Source organism: Priapulus caudatus, unplaced genomic scaffold (assembly GCF_000485595.1).
Source record: "Priapulus caudatus unplaced genomic scaffold, Priapulus_caudatus-5.0.1 Scaffold223, whole genome shotgun sequence".
NCBI classification, from domain to species: Eukaryota; Metazoa; Priapulida; class Priapulimorpha; order Priapulimorphida; family Priapulidae; genus Priapulus; species Priapulus caudatus.
In genome coordinates this window covers 340,832-353,816 of record NW_014577284.1, presented here as the reverse complement: position 1 = coordinate 353,816, position 12,985 = coordinate 340,832, and the positions used below count along the sequence as shown (strand labels likewise).

At 44.1% G+C, this 12,985-nt stretch overlaps 2 protein-coding genes across 5 annotated transcripts in view; one reads left to right on the top strand and one right to left on the bottom strand.

Moving 5' to 3' along the window:
* Positions 1-6,973, top strand: part of LOC106807577 (putative ammonium transporter 1) — a 14,079-nt gene extending 7,106 nt beyond the window's left edge. For both annotated transcript variants that reach the window (XM_014809955.1, XM_014809956.1), the window contains exons 3-13: positions 7-96; positions 351-587; positions 905-993; positions 1,376-1,510; positions 1,918-2,028; positions 2,238-2,354; positions 2,638-2,779; positions 3,296-3,390; positions 3,790-3,916; positions 4,188-4,331; positions 5,088-6,973. In XM_014809955.1, coding sequence (XP_014665441.1) covers positions 7-96; positions 351-587; positions 905-993; positions 1,376-1,510; positions 1,918-2,028; positions 2,238-2,354; positions 2,638-2,779; positions 3,296-3,390; positions 3,790-3,916; positions 4,188-4,331; positions 5,088-5,347 — 1,547 coding nt within the window. In that variant the 3' untranslated portion in view covers positions 5,348-6,973. The remainder of the gene's footprint in view (positions 1-6; positions 97-350; positions 588-904; positions 994-1,375; positions 1,511-1,917; positions 2,029-2,237; positions 2,355-2,637; positions 2,780-3,295; positions 3,391-3,789; positions 3,917-4,187; positions 4,332-5,087) is intronic.
* A 1,343-nt stretch (positions 6,974-8,316) lies between these two features.
* LOC106807572 (transmembrane protein 248-like) overlaps positions 8,317-12,985 on the bottom strand; it is a 5,621-nt gene continuing 952 nt past the window's right edge. For all 3 annotated transcript variants that reach the window (XM_014809943.1, XM_014809944.1, XM_014809945.1), the window contains exons 2-7: positions 11,583-11,788; positions 11,066-11,384; positions 10,634-10,766; positions 9,800-9,971; positions 9,442-9,570; positions 8,317-8,877 (exon numbers count right to left, since the gene is read on the bottom strand). In XM_014809943.1, coding sequence (XP_014665429.1) covers positions 8,860-8,877; positions 9,442-9,570; positions 9,800-9,971; positions 10,634-10,766; positions 11,066-11,384; positions 11,583-11,735 — 924 coding nt within the window. In that variant the 5' untranslated portion in view covers positions 11,736-11,788 and the 3' untranslated portion in view covers positions 8,317-8,859. The remainder of the gene's footprint in view (positions 8,878-9,441; positions 9,571-9,799; positions 9,972-10,633; positions 10,767-11,065; positions 11,385-11,582; positions 11,789-12,985) is intronic.

Genomic DNA, 12,985 nt, shown 5'->3' with positions numbered 1-12,985 from the left:
TTGCAGTCATGCAGTGCGGCTTTGCCTTTCTGGAGTGTGGAGCCGTGCGAAGCAAGAACACCACAAACATCCTCATCAAGAATATGGTAGACGTGTGTAAGTGTCTATATATCTATCACTATATTGCTCATGCTATTTAGTAAGTGATCATGCTGGGTGCTTCTGGTCTAGCTAACAGACGTCTTCGCTAGTAGAATATCTAACTTATCGTAACTTCACCTTACGTCGCAGTTCGAGACAGTTAGCAGCCTATACGGTGTAGTTCGCTGGTTGCATAGCTGTATAGCTCTGTTGTTCTGTGTATGGCTACACACAGCTCGTGTGGTTGATGAGTAAACCGTCTGTTTCAGTTGTAGCCGGCATCTGCTACTGGGCTGTCGGATACTCGTTCGCGTTCGGCGAGGGCAACAGCTTCATAGGTCACACGTACTTCTTCAGCGGCCTCAACGGCATGATACCGAACCCCGACTACGCGCTCTGGCTGTGGCACTTCGTCTTCGCGGCGACTGCCGCCACTATCGTGTCCGGCGCTGTGGCGGAGCGATGCTCCTTCGAGGCCTACCTCGTCTACAGCTCTCTAATCACAGGTGTGTGTGCGAGAAAGGAGACGATAGTGACCGCGGCAGCGAGCGGCGGCAGCGGCAGCAGAGGAGGTGGTCGTGGTGGGGCGGTAAAGAATATGTATGAAGCCATTGAAGGATTGAAGGAGTCCTGCGGGTGGCGCGTGTGTGGGTGGAGGCGGAGGGCCGGAGCGTGCAGGGGGAGGTGGGAGGGCCGGAGCGCGTGTAGGGGGAGGCGGGAGGGCCGGAGCGTGTTACGTGGCATTGGTGGGTAGGGTGATTGCTCCTGAGCCAGACAGTGCGACAGACCGACCTTGACGCGTGCTAACCTTGTTTGCCTGCAGCGTTTATCTACCCGGTTGTCACTCACTGGGCGTGGGCTCCTGAAGGATGGCTCCTCGTCGGACTGGACGATGGAGCGATTACCTTCGCCGTGAGTAGACTTACTTCCGTTGTTTACTGGAAGCACTGCAGACAATCATGTTATGATGCATCGCTGAACACTTTCAGTAGTCTTGCTATAATCCATTACCGTCGGTTACGTTCGTTCGTGCGTGCGTGCGTGCGTGCGTGCGTGCGTGCGTGCGTGCGTGCGTGCATGCGTGCGTGCGTGAGTAGTGGGAGAAAATGCTCTCGCGTTTTTGTCGTTACTTACTGCAGTTGTTGTTTTGCAAGCTATCAAATATTTCTGCGCATATATTTCGTTTACTGCTACAAGACCGAGGACGTACTAAGTGACGTGGCCAACTACGTTTTACTGACATGGATCTAGTACAAGCGTAACGATGTGCCTGTCAACCGTTGCTTGCTTGCAGGACTTCGCAGGAAGCGGGGTCGTTCATCTTCTGGGAGGAACCTGCGCGTTCGCGGGCGCCGTCATCCTCGGTCCACGTAAAGGCCGGTTCACTGCTGACCGCACGCCGGTGCCTATCAGAGGTCACTCTGTTCCGGTAGGCACATTCAGGGAAATTATTAGTAGAAAAGATAAGACGTGCATCTGTGGTGGAGAGAGATTTTGAGCGAGATGAGGGGGTTGGGTGGGAGTAAAGCTGGGTTTACACTGCCGACTTTGTGTTGGCGAATTGGCGAGTTGGACCAATTTTGCCATTCGGCAACTCGCTTACGAGAGACGAAAAGTGTCGTGAAGTAGTCGGGTTACTTAGTATCCGTTAGTGTACGATGTGGTACGATGTCTTGTCTATGTGTCTGTGCGTGTGTCTGTGTGTCTGTCTGTACGTCTGTCTGTACGTCTGTCTGTGCGTGCAGTTAGTGGAAGGCTGTGAGGCGAATAACAGAACATAGAGAGAACACACGGTAAAGGCAAGAAAGCTCACATGCGGTCTTCTTCTTCTTGCAGTTAGCAGCACTTGGCGGGTTCATACTGCTCCTCGGCTTTTTGGCCTTCAATGGAGGATCGCTGATAAGCATGTCAAAGGAAGGCGACGGTGAAATCGTGTCAAGAGTCATGGTAATTCCACGTATAAATGTATAGTCACGTAGATTTACTACTACACAATTTGTTGCCCCGCAAATTCGCAGACCCTTCGCACTTTGAAACAATGTTAAATGTTTAAATTGTTAAATTGTTAAATTTGTTGCGCGATCTTGGCACATTTGTGACAGAATGTATAGCGTGCATGACTTTTCTATTGCGATTTTTCGTGCGTTGTCGCGCAGGTTAACACGGTGATCAGTGGAAGCTTCGCAGCAGCTACTGTTCTTATCGTTAACAAGTTGATCATGCAGCATAGATGGAGCATCCTCATCACACTCAACGGCGCACTCGCAGGCATGGTGAGCGAGCCTCTCTCTTTCACCGCCCCCTGCCGCAATCCCGACCCTCCCGCGTTATCTATCTCGTTATCTTCCTCTTGCCTTTCCTTCGTTGATACTGCATTTACAGCTTTCATCCTTCAGCGACCCTCATTTAGCTTTCCTACACCTTCGTCTATTCGCCAACTATTTTTATGATCGATTATATATCATTTTAAAGTTATGATGCTGTCGTGATAATAAATCGTATCAACCGAAATGAGCAGTAAGTTTAATGTCGATTGAAACCGCTTTTCCATTTCAGGTTGCCGCCTGCGCCGGATGCAACGTTTATTGGCCATGGGCATCTGCCGTCGTTGGGACGTTTGCAGGATTCGGTTATTTAATGTGGAGCGCCATCATGCTCAAGCTCCTGAAAATAGACGACCCATTGGATGCTGTGGCCGGTACGGGTTTATTGTCGCGACAACTATAAAAGCTCTTCCCGGATTCGCTGTGTAAAATTCATTCGAGCGGATTCACACAAGTGATGTGAGTCATCACTCACCAGGAAAGTATCGAGATGCATATACATACATATCAGTCACATATATGAGTGACACCCTATAATGACACATGAGTGTATAATGCCACCCTAACCCTAACCCTAACACATTGTCATTATACACTCCTGATACAGAGGTAGCTTCCTTGTGATTTATCAGCAAGTGTAATTCGTAGGAACAGAGACCCCAAAAACTCCACGTACAAATTGGATATAGAAGTCTATTAGTCCGTATTGCGGTCTTTTATTTCACTTGCGAATTATATATGCAAGATAGACCAATACATGGGAATGAATATATTGAGCTTGTAACTCTTGCGTGAATCCCAGCATTGTCGGTGAATTCAGCTGTGACAATTTGCGGTGGTAAGAGTAGTAGGTAGACTGCCCCATCATCGTGTGTTTGTATGTGTTTCAGTGCACGCTGGTGGCGGACTGTGGGGGCTCATCGCCGCGCCCCTATTCAGCAACAACGGAGGAATCGTGTACGAGTGGAGCAGAGCATCCTTCAAGGTGACCTTTATCAACCTTCCCCGCAGTTCTCACTGCACGGGTTGGCGACAACCCCAGCCATTCGCAGTCATCAGCATTTACCTGTTCAAGAGACTGTGAATCTTAGGGTTTATATGCTTTTGACGTTCATGTATTTTTGAGAGTGCGATTATCGCCGCATCCATTTAATAACGAGTAAATAAAAACAAATTCGGTGTTCACTCATTCCTGATTTAAGCTCACTCTATTTTCAATATCCTGCAGTTAAAATAAAATAACAAAAAGAACAACCAGAAAAAAATCCTATATATATATATAAGTGCACAGCAATAATTTTATCCTGTAATGATGTAAATTGTCTTCGCGGGTGACGCTAGAACGTGTCTTGGGAATCATTGCAGTTTAATAATTGTTTCGCAGGCACTGGGATGGAACATGGTCGGTGCGGTTGCTATCGCCGCTTGGAGCGGCGTTTTGTGTTTTATCATTTTTGGAAGCATGCGTCTGCTTGGATTTCTGAGAGTCAGCGACGAGATCGAGTTCAAGGGTAAGCAAATATTTTCCTTTCAGCGGAAGGATTTGTCGACCGAATCAAGGTTACTGCGGACGTTTTCACTCCGTGTCTTTATCGATTTAAAAAAAAATTGAACGAGGCGTTGTTTGCGGGTGGTACGGCTTTATACCTGTCGTGGCTCGGTCGATTCCTGAGAGAGATTTGTTGTCCGCCCGCTGAAAGTAATGTACCACTGATCAATTGTTTGTTACAAAGACGTTCGAAGTTACTCGCGGATAACAATCGTTCTTATTCGTCCTTGCAGGACTGGACATACCAAAGCACGGCGAGCCAGCCTATCCCGTCGAGGCTTATGGACACGGATGGGATGATAGCGTCCAGGATGTTTTCGACATGTTCGTGACGGCAACAGCAGGCGACACGGCCGTTCCCGGAGTGCCGGCAGCAGGTGAGTGGATCGTGTTATCATGCGCGCAGTTTTACAGCCCAAAATAGGTGCAGGCAGGCAGCACGATGTGTGAAAACGCACGATTGATAGATGGTTGATATGTTGATGACTCGATAATATATGTGATTTATTTCCGAGGAAAAACGTTTTTAAATCGAACCACCCGACCTCATTAATGATTCATATAATTCCTCACCTTCTTCTTCATTTCGATCATTAATCATTTAAACTTACGCAATTGGAAGAGAGTATTTAATTCCGGTCGCTCATCGTGCTTTTTTTTAGACAAGGACGACTTAGATAAGTACGTTCGCACGCGACTTCCCGTTATCGTAGACTAGACAATAAATGCGGACCTCTTCACGTTTCTTTCGCCACTGAACATCTACATATAATAATTGCTGGCGACGTCAGGGCCGTAGCATATATGTTATAAAGGGGCCCTAAATGAACAAAACACAAATATTAAAACACGTAAATTTAACTAAATCGAAATCTAATACATTTGTAATAGACAAACAAACGCCGCCAGCAATCGTCATTGTTTACGTGTATCAGGTTTAATACGTGTATACAAAAATAATAATTTTTTATAATAACAAAATTTAACTATTAGATGTTACGGAGTTCGTGATATTACGGGACCCCTAAAACCAGGGGACCCCTAAAACCGCGGGGCCCGTAGCAAATGCTACTTTTGTTACTATTGTTAATCCGGTAATGGCTGCCGTGGTGTGTGTGTGTGTGTGTGTGCAGAAATCATGAAAAAGATCACACAGAGCTACAACATGGCGGATCCTATGCCGACACGACGCAGACAGCAGCGCTTTGAGAACGCTGAGGCACAGTACCATTACAACCGTGCGTTCGACACCATCGGCGAACATGAAGGCAACCACGCTGGCAACCACGCTGGCAACCACACTGGCAACCACGCTGGCAACCGCACTGTCAACCACGCTGGCAACAACGACGATGAAGCGCTAAAAACATGCGTAGCTAGTACAAACTTCTAATAATTAAAATTAAAATTATATATATAATATATATATAATATATATATATATATATATATATATATATATATAGAAAAACACGAGTATTTAACTGTATATTAATTATAGCGTTATTAATACTAGCAATTTAATCAAAATGGTATCATCATGAATAGTTCTTTCTACGCGAATTCGTCATAGGAAAACATGGCAAGCATATTAATATCAAGAGTACGCAATAGAGATGACTAGATGATAGACATCTCTATTATGTACTCTTGTAAATATTATTTTACGCGCCGATATATCAGATGTGACACATTATTATAGGTCATCGACAGATGGTCACGTATGTACGTGCAAGTGTATGCTGAACGTCAACGAAACACGAGATACCTATAATTATGTTACCAAGAGTCAATACTAGAGAGTCTATTGTGGACTCTTGATGTTACGTAGGGCCATGTTTCATAATAGTTACATGAACCGGAATAATATTTGTGAGGGGTCGTACGAGACATCAATAAGAGGCAATATGTGGAATAATTAGTGAGAAGACGTGCGGAATGAGAAATGGAGATTCACGTTTCACATCGCGATCAGGCCACACAGTGAAAAAGCCGCTGTTGCATCGCTTATCAGTGCATGTGTAGGCGTAATCACACAGGGAGCGATGGGGGCCATAGAAATATATAGACCCCCCTATATAGAACCCCCTATTAACTACTCCTGATATATATATATATATATATATATATATATAGTCTAACTACCATATTATTTCTGTGAATGCAACGCACGACGATCAATAAAACCGAAAACGATGTTACCGAAATAGCAGAAGCGTCGCCAAGAAGCCTACTGACATTTTATACGTCGTTAGTAGGATAATCAGATAATGAGCGTGTGATGTTGTCGTGATTCGTTATCTACGAAATTACCGCATCACGCTTGTTAGTAACTGACGATTACGAGAGAATAATGACTGAGCCTCTTGTGTCCTACGGATTTTACCACCCATGTGTTGTTACCGTATGCTACAGAGATAACAAGATAGAGACAAGAAGATGAGAATTATTAAACACTAACAGTGCCGGTACTCTGTGGTTGGTATGCACATTAAACTTGACTAAGTCATGTCAAGCCAATGGGACTTTTACGTAGCTCTACTCAATACACCCCGAGAATTTTAACACAAACCAAATTTGATATTAGTATATTTTGAACGTTTATTTTTACTGCACTTGTAAATATGGTGGTTGAACATGACGAGGCAATTGGTGTGGCGCCTCGAAGTAAGAACGCAATAATTACATTGATGTCACCGTGGATTGAGTTTCACACAGTCCATCTACATATGTACTAGCTCAAAAAAAACCTTTGGTGTTATTAATCGAAATGGTATTCAACAAAACGTGCATACGCACGAAATCTTCTAAATGAAGTTTTCCGCAAGTTACATTGTCAGGTTCAACAGCGCATCTTTGTTTCTGTTCACATCTCACATGTCGCCATTTTGACTTTTAACTGTTTAAACTCGCAGCTTTCTTCTTTTACCCGTACAAGAGATGCCTATGCCAACTATTATTTGTATTTACCTACGTGAATACGTTTAAATAAAATACACTGCAAGTCTGTAAGATATCACCTTGGATGTTTTCCCATTATTTATGTAAATGAAACTTAGATAGGTAGAGCACAAATAGAATTTACGGAGAATTTATGAAGGTAATAGTTTCATCCTTACATAATGTCTTAATGATTCTGGGAGTGATACAAACGACTCAATCAACATATGGGGAAAACCATAAATGCACTCAAACACACATACCTAAGCAATGGCTTTTATAGCCATACTAAGCTGCACATATGACTCAACGTAAATATACCCGATTGTTAAGGAATAAAAAATATATTTTACATACACACTCGTGGAAGCTATAAATGTCACATCTACCTAACGTAATTTATATCATAACCCAACCAACCGCTTTATTTGAAACAGACAATTTTTAGATGCTCTCAAGTTATACACACCGAAATGAGGCCATAAAACACTGAATCAACTCCCAGTGTCAAAATGAGAAAATTCTGTGGAAATTACGAAGATAACTGCAATTTCTCAACATTTCCGGACCGGGGTATCACTGTCTCAATCATTCTAAGACCGGCTAAACTTTGCCATGACAATTGTAGCACAAACGGACTACAGGACACGTTACCCCATCTAGTGACAATAGATTTCAGCATCAGTTCCAGGTATTCATGTAATGGACCCACAGGCCAGCTGCCAGCAAAACTGCCTTGTACCTACCTATACACGTGCAACAATGACGACAGCTCAGTAAGTATAAGGGGGTATCGTACAAGCGTATAACCACTACAATAACATTCTACATGTACCCAGGTATCCGAATTACACAATCTGAATAAATATCATCCAACTTCCGAAACGTAATAATAACACACGCATGACGATGAATCCAAAATACTCGTAAGGGAAATAGAAAGATCTTTATAGAGGGTAGGTCAGAACATTTCTTCTAGCCTGGCCAGCTGAAGCACTACAGCTACTGCACAACAATTCTACGACTAGACCAGCTAAAGGTGTTGTTATATTCGTGGAATAACGCCCCTTTATGAAAACACCTCAATAAAGACACCCTCGAGTTTTGCATACACTGTATGTACTACCAAATACTGTCACACACACACTACGCCTGAGAGGGTCTATGTCCCCCAGGGTACTGCCGGAACGTACCCTGGTACTATCTAATATGCCGGACCGTACCCTGGTACTATCTAATATGCCGGACCGTACCCTGGTACTATCTAATATGCCGGAACGTACCCTGGTACTATCTAATATGCCGGACCGTACCCTGGTACTATCTAATATGCCGGACCGTACCTCGCCTACTCCACTAACGAGTCTAGGGAGTCGCCCACGCCTACTCCCTAACCCTAACCATATCAGATAGTTACCAGGGTACGTTCCGGTATACCGGACCGTACCCAGGGTACGTTCTGGCAGTACCCTGGTGGACATAGACCCTATGAGCCACACTACGCCGCGGCCTTCCCTTCACGGTTTAGTTCCACGAGTGCAAGTTGGTGCAACGACCTGCTGCAGGGAGTCCAAACTAGATGTCACAATCACAGAGAACAATACAGGGCACACTGACATGGCTGACAAATCATCAAATACGAATAGAAATTTCCTACGACAACACTCGCTGCATGACGTAGTATATATTGCAACCTGTCCGCCCGATATCATAGCCACTGCCCAACGTTTTCGAGAACAGCATCCGCTGGTTTATCTGTCTAAAAAATAGCACATGCACCGACCTCCTCGCAAATTGCAGATTAACAATGTAAAGCAACAAAAAATACACATGAGATAAAAACGTGAGTAAAGTAGGATCAGAAGAAAGAGTGAAGACAGCCACATCGTGTGGTCATCGTCTCTCCATCGTTAGCCTTTTCTTACGTCCAGCTTCTTCTTTGGCGATGCTTTGTGGGTTAGCTCATTAGGCATCAAGTGCGAGCTGCAACAAAGAAAGTGCAAAAACTACAAATCTCGCTTGAAACATCTTACTCCTCCAATCGTCACAGTTTTACACAAGCTATGCATAACATTTACCCAACGTTTCTCTCCACTAGTCACAAAGACTCTTCGCTCGACTCATCCCTATGTCTATTTTTAGTATCCTGACTATACAGAGGTTGTTTCAAGCCCCTAAAATCATATAGAGGCAATGTATTAAAGTGCATTGCCAAGCAGTGGTGTACTGCTGCTACTTAAAATTGGGCCTGTTCGGTTCTACCCAAGAGCTCTACTATATACTGCTCTCTATATACTGCTCTATGTATTCTATATACTGCTCTATATACACTATATACTCTATATATATCTGCTCTCTCTATATACTGCTCAGTTAACTCATTCTGCACCAAATTGTAGCTGCTCCGACTGCAGCATTCACGATAAAGTCTGTAGTGCTCATCGATATTATATCAGTGATTAAGGCAGGAATCGAATGCCAAGCTCTTAATCCCACCATTACGAGAGCTCAGCATTAACATGCCATGAGAGACGTTCGCCTCCTTACCTTTTCATGCATCGAAGGCTTCAGCTTGGGACTGTTCTTCAGTAGTGCATACGCCATCATCGTCATTGCCATCAGAAAAAGGAAATAGCTGGTGTGCATTAGATGCAGGTTAATCATTGACCTGTCCGACTGAAAACGCAACAGTAGTAGATGGTATCACTCACCGGATGCGCGAACACTTATGGTGAACAAAAACAACGGCTTCTCATCAGAGGTATTACAACGCACACTTAGCACTATATTACAGCGTGCCATTAGTCATCTGCGAATTAGTGGTCCGATTGCGACACGCGCACACACATATATTGGGTTCAGATATATGCACGCACGCAGACGATCGATATACTACTAAGCCTACCATTGTCAGCATTAGTGTCAGATGTGGGTTGGACGTGTATTGCACAAATACTTTAGTTCCGTTTGCACAGAAGGCTCTATCAATGAAGAACGTCTCCTTGTAACCTTGTATAGGCAGGTGACGCTGTAACTGTGCCTCTGACTGTGACTGGTTCCAGCAACCTTCAGGTGCCCTTTGTAATACAATTTTGGTTCTATATTTAGACATATACTTTTGGCAGAGAGGGCAATGAAATTATACTCCATTAGTGAGGTCACTTAACAGACACTTTTACCAATATATCACGGGACCAATTAAACATGCCGTAGGTCAAGGGAAGTGATGTCTTCAGTTTACTCAGAAGCTTTATGGAAACATGGCAAGTTGGAAGGGAACCAAAGTAAGCATTTCCTTCAGAGAAATTATCAATGCCATTTATTTTTTTTAAAGACCAGCACTTTCATGTGAGACAGAGAAATACATGGGATAACGAGCGCGCAAACTGTAGTTGAATGCAGTAAAACCATAACATGAACACAACATAGCACAGAATATAGTTTATGTGCTCCTGATGGGATATATGGGAAGTGGACGAAGGCATACTAAGTATATAGGGGACCCTCAATGGTTTATTTTTATGGATATCGTCCAAATTTCACAAGCACCACGACAGTAAGGAAGCCAACCACGACACCTGCCATCGATGCCGCAATGAGATTCCAGTTCTGAGATATCTTACATAAACTATGTTACATGTGCATTAACATTTTATATTTGGGACAATTTCGAATATCAGCTTTGCAAACTCCAGTCTTCGTAATCGTGCATAACAGACGATACAGCTAGGTGACGTACCTCGTCATAGGAAATACATTAGCAGGTGCCTGGAACACCACACATGTCATCATCTGGTCACTGGACAAGTGGCTGTAGTTTCTCTCACTGGGTAGTTCAAATACGACACTGATGTTATCTCTAGCTGCATCGCCTCAATATAGAAAGTAGCAAGACACTCAGTTAGTTAGTTAGTTAGTTAGTTAGTTAGTTTGCTTGTTTGTTATATTGGTCAGTTTCACAGTGATCAATAAAGTAAATAATCGCCCATGTTACGGTGAAATAAGTAATATATGAATTAGGATAAATTTATTCGAGGCATGACCTGTAAATTCTCCCTCGTGGGAATTGTATATACAATACTTTAAAACACGAAATGTGACATCGAACTGTGACATGCTCTCTACTGCATCACAGCAATAAACATATATGACCATGATACTGTTTGCTTACCTCTAATGCCTAGCATGAGACCATTTAACGTCGCACTCATGTGTGTAACATTTTGCAGACTACGTATCAGCTGGGATCCTATCACCATTGGCACTGACACAGAATAGTTTCTCATGTCTTCCGCCGTATGGTATACATGAGCAGACGCATCTACTGGCACTGACGCATTAGCCGGAAAAGGCGCACTCAACATCTTTTTACGGTTAACCAGTGAAGGTCTCACTTCAGGCATTGGTACTGTGACGGTGCTACTCTCAGCCGTATCGCCATGGATACAGAATTTGACTGACGCAAACTTGTCGAGAAACATGTTCCAGTCCTAGAAAATGATAGCGATTGCTAGTTAAAATGGCTGTATATTGACGCCATGTGGCACTATTCAAGACGTTATAACAAATTTATTTCTTTTAAATAAAATTAACAGTCCACACATGCTGCAGAAATCACAAACTTACAAAACACTCTACACGGACCATATGTGGTTGCACAGAAGAGTTTCAATCAGTCAATAACGTACCACAATGTCTGTATTACGAAGCTCGTTGCTTCTCACGTAGTAGGCAAGTGTCATTGTGGTGACAGCAAAGCCCAGAAGGCAAATCATGAATACGACCAGTGGAGGTCGTGAAGTTGCAAAACTCCGGAGGTTGTCCAGCGGTGAGAACGCCATGACAGACTTATACTCGCGAGCTCAATCCCTACGTGATTTCCATGTGAAGCATCCTACAACAAAATTAGGTGTCACACATATTCTTTGGCCGAAGCCTAGAAGCATATTCTTTGGTCAAATATGGCCCAAGCCTACTTCAGCACCTCAGATTAGTTTAGCACACATGCGAAAACACACTTGCGGGGTCCCAAACTAATACTATCCTTGATCCTCAAATATTGTGAGAAAGATAAAAATGTCATTGTCACTCGACCTGCAATTGTAAACGTATATGATTACATTTAATATTGTACTTAGGCCCAGAGACAGGGTCTAGTGTACAGACAGTTGTAGTAGTAGTAGACAGTAGTAGGGATCATAGGGTCTATATCCCCCAGGGTGCTGCCGGAACGTACCCTGGGTACGGTCCGGTATACCGGAATGTACCCTTGTAACTATTTTATATGGTTAGGGTTAGGGTTAGTGTTAGGGTTAGGGTTAGGGTTAGAGAGTAGGCGTAGGCGATTTCCTAGACTCGTTATAGTGGAGTAGGCGAGGTACGGTCCGGCATATTAGATAGTACCCAAGTACGTTCCGGCAGTACCCTGGGAGACATAGACCCTCTCAGCAGTAGTAGGGCGCAGGGCCAGCATACTTGAGTTATATGTTACGCAGTGGGTACGCGTTCGGAACCGGTCGCCTAGCCTCCAGGCTACGCATCCAGACATCCACTCACACAGTGATCGCGCGACTCGCGTACACGCATGTAACGGGGCGCTCTGCTGATTGCCAAAAATATACAATATATGCACTGCTGCCGTCTATCCTTCCATCCGTCCTCTCTCGCTCTCTCTCTCTCTTTCACACACACACACGCACAGCTCTATCTCTCTCACACACACCTCTAGCTCTCTCTCTCTCTCACACACACACACACACACGTGCGCTCGCACACACACACACGTGCACACACGCATACAAATTCCCTCTCTCTCTGTCGCATGCACACACACACTCGGCAATCAGCAGAGACTACCGTTGCGCAATCATGTGTGTACTTGTCGCAAGATCACTGTGTGAATTGGATGTCCGGACGCGTAGGCTAGCGGCTCCTCGTCCGGAACCGGTCGCGTAGCCACGGCCTATATGTTATGTCAGTCAGAGGTTGGCAGGTAGCGGAATTTATATTGTGATGTAAAACCCCGCCACCCCCCCCCCCCCCAAAAAAAAGGGAACAACCTTTTTTTGTTTTTTTTTTTTTTTTTTTTTTT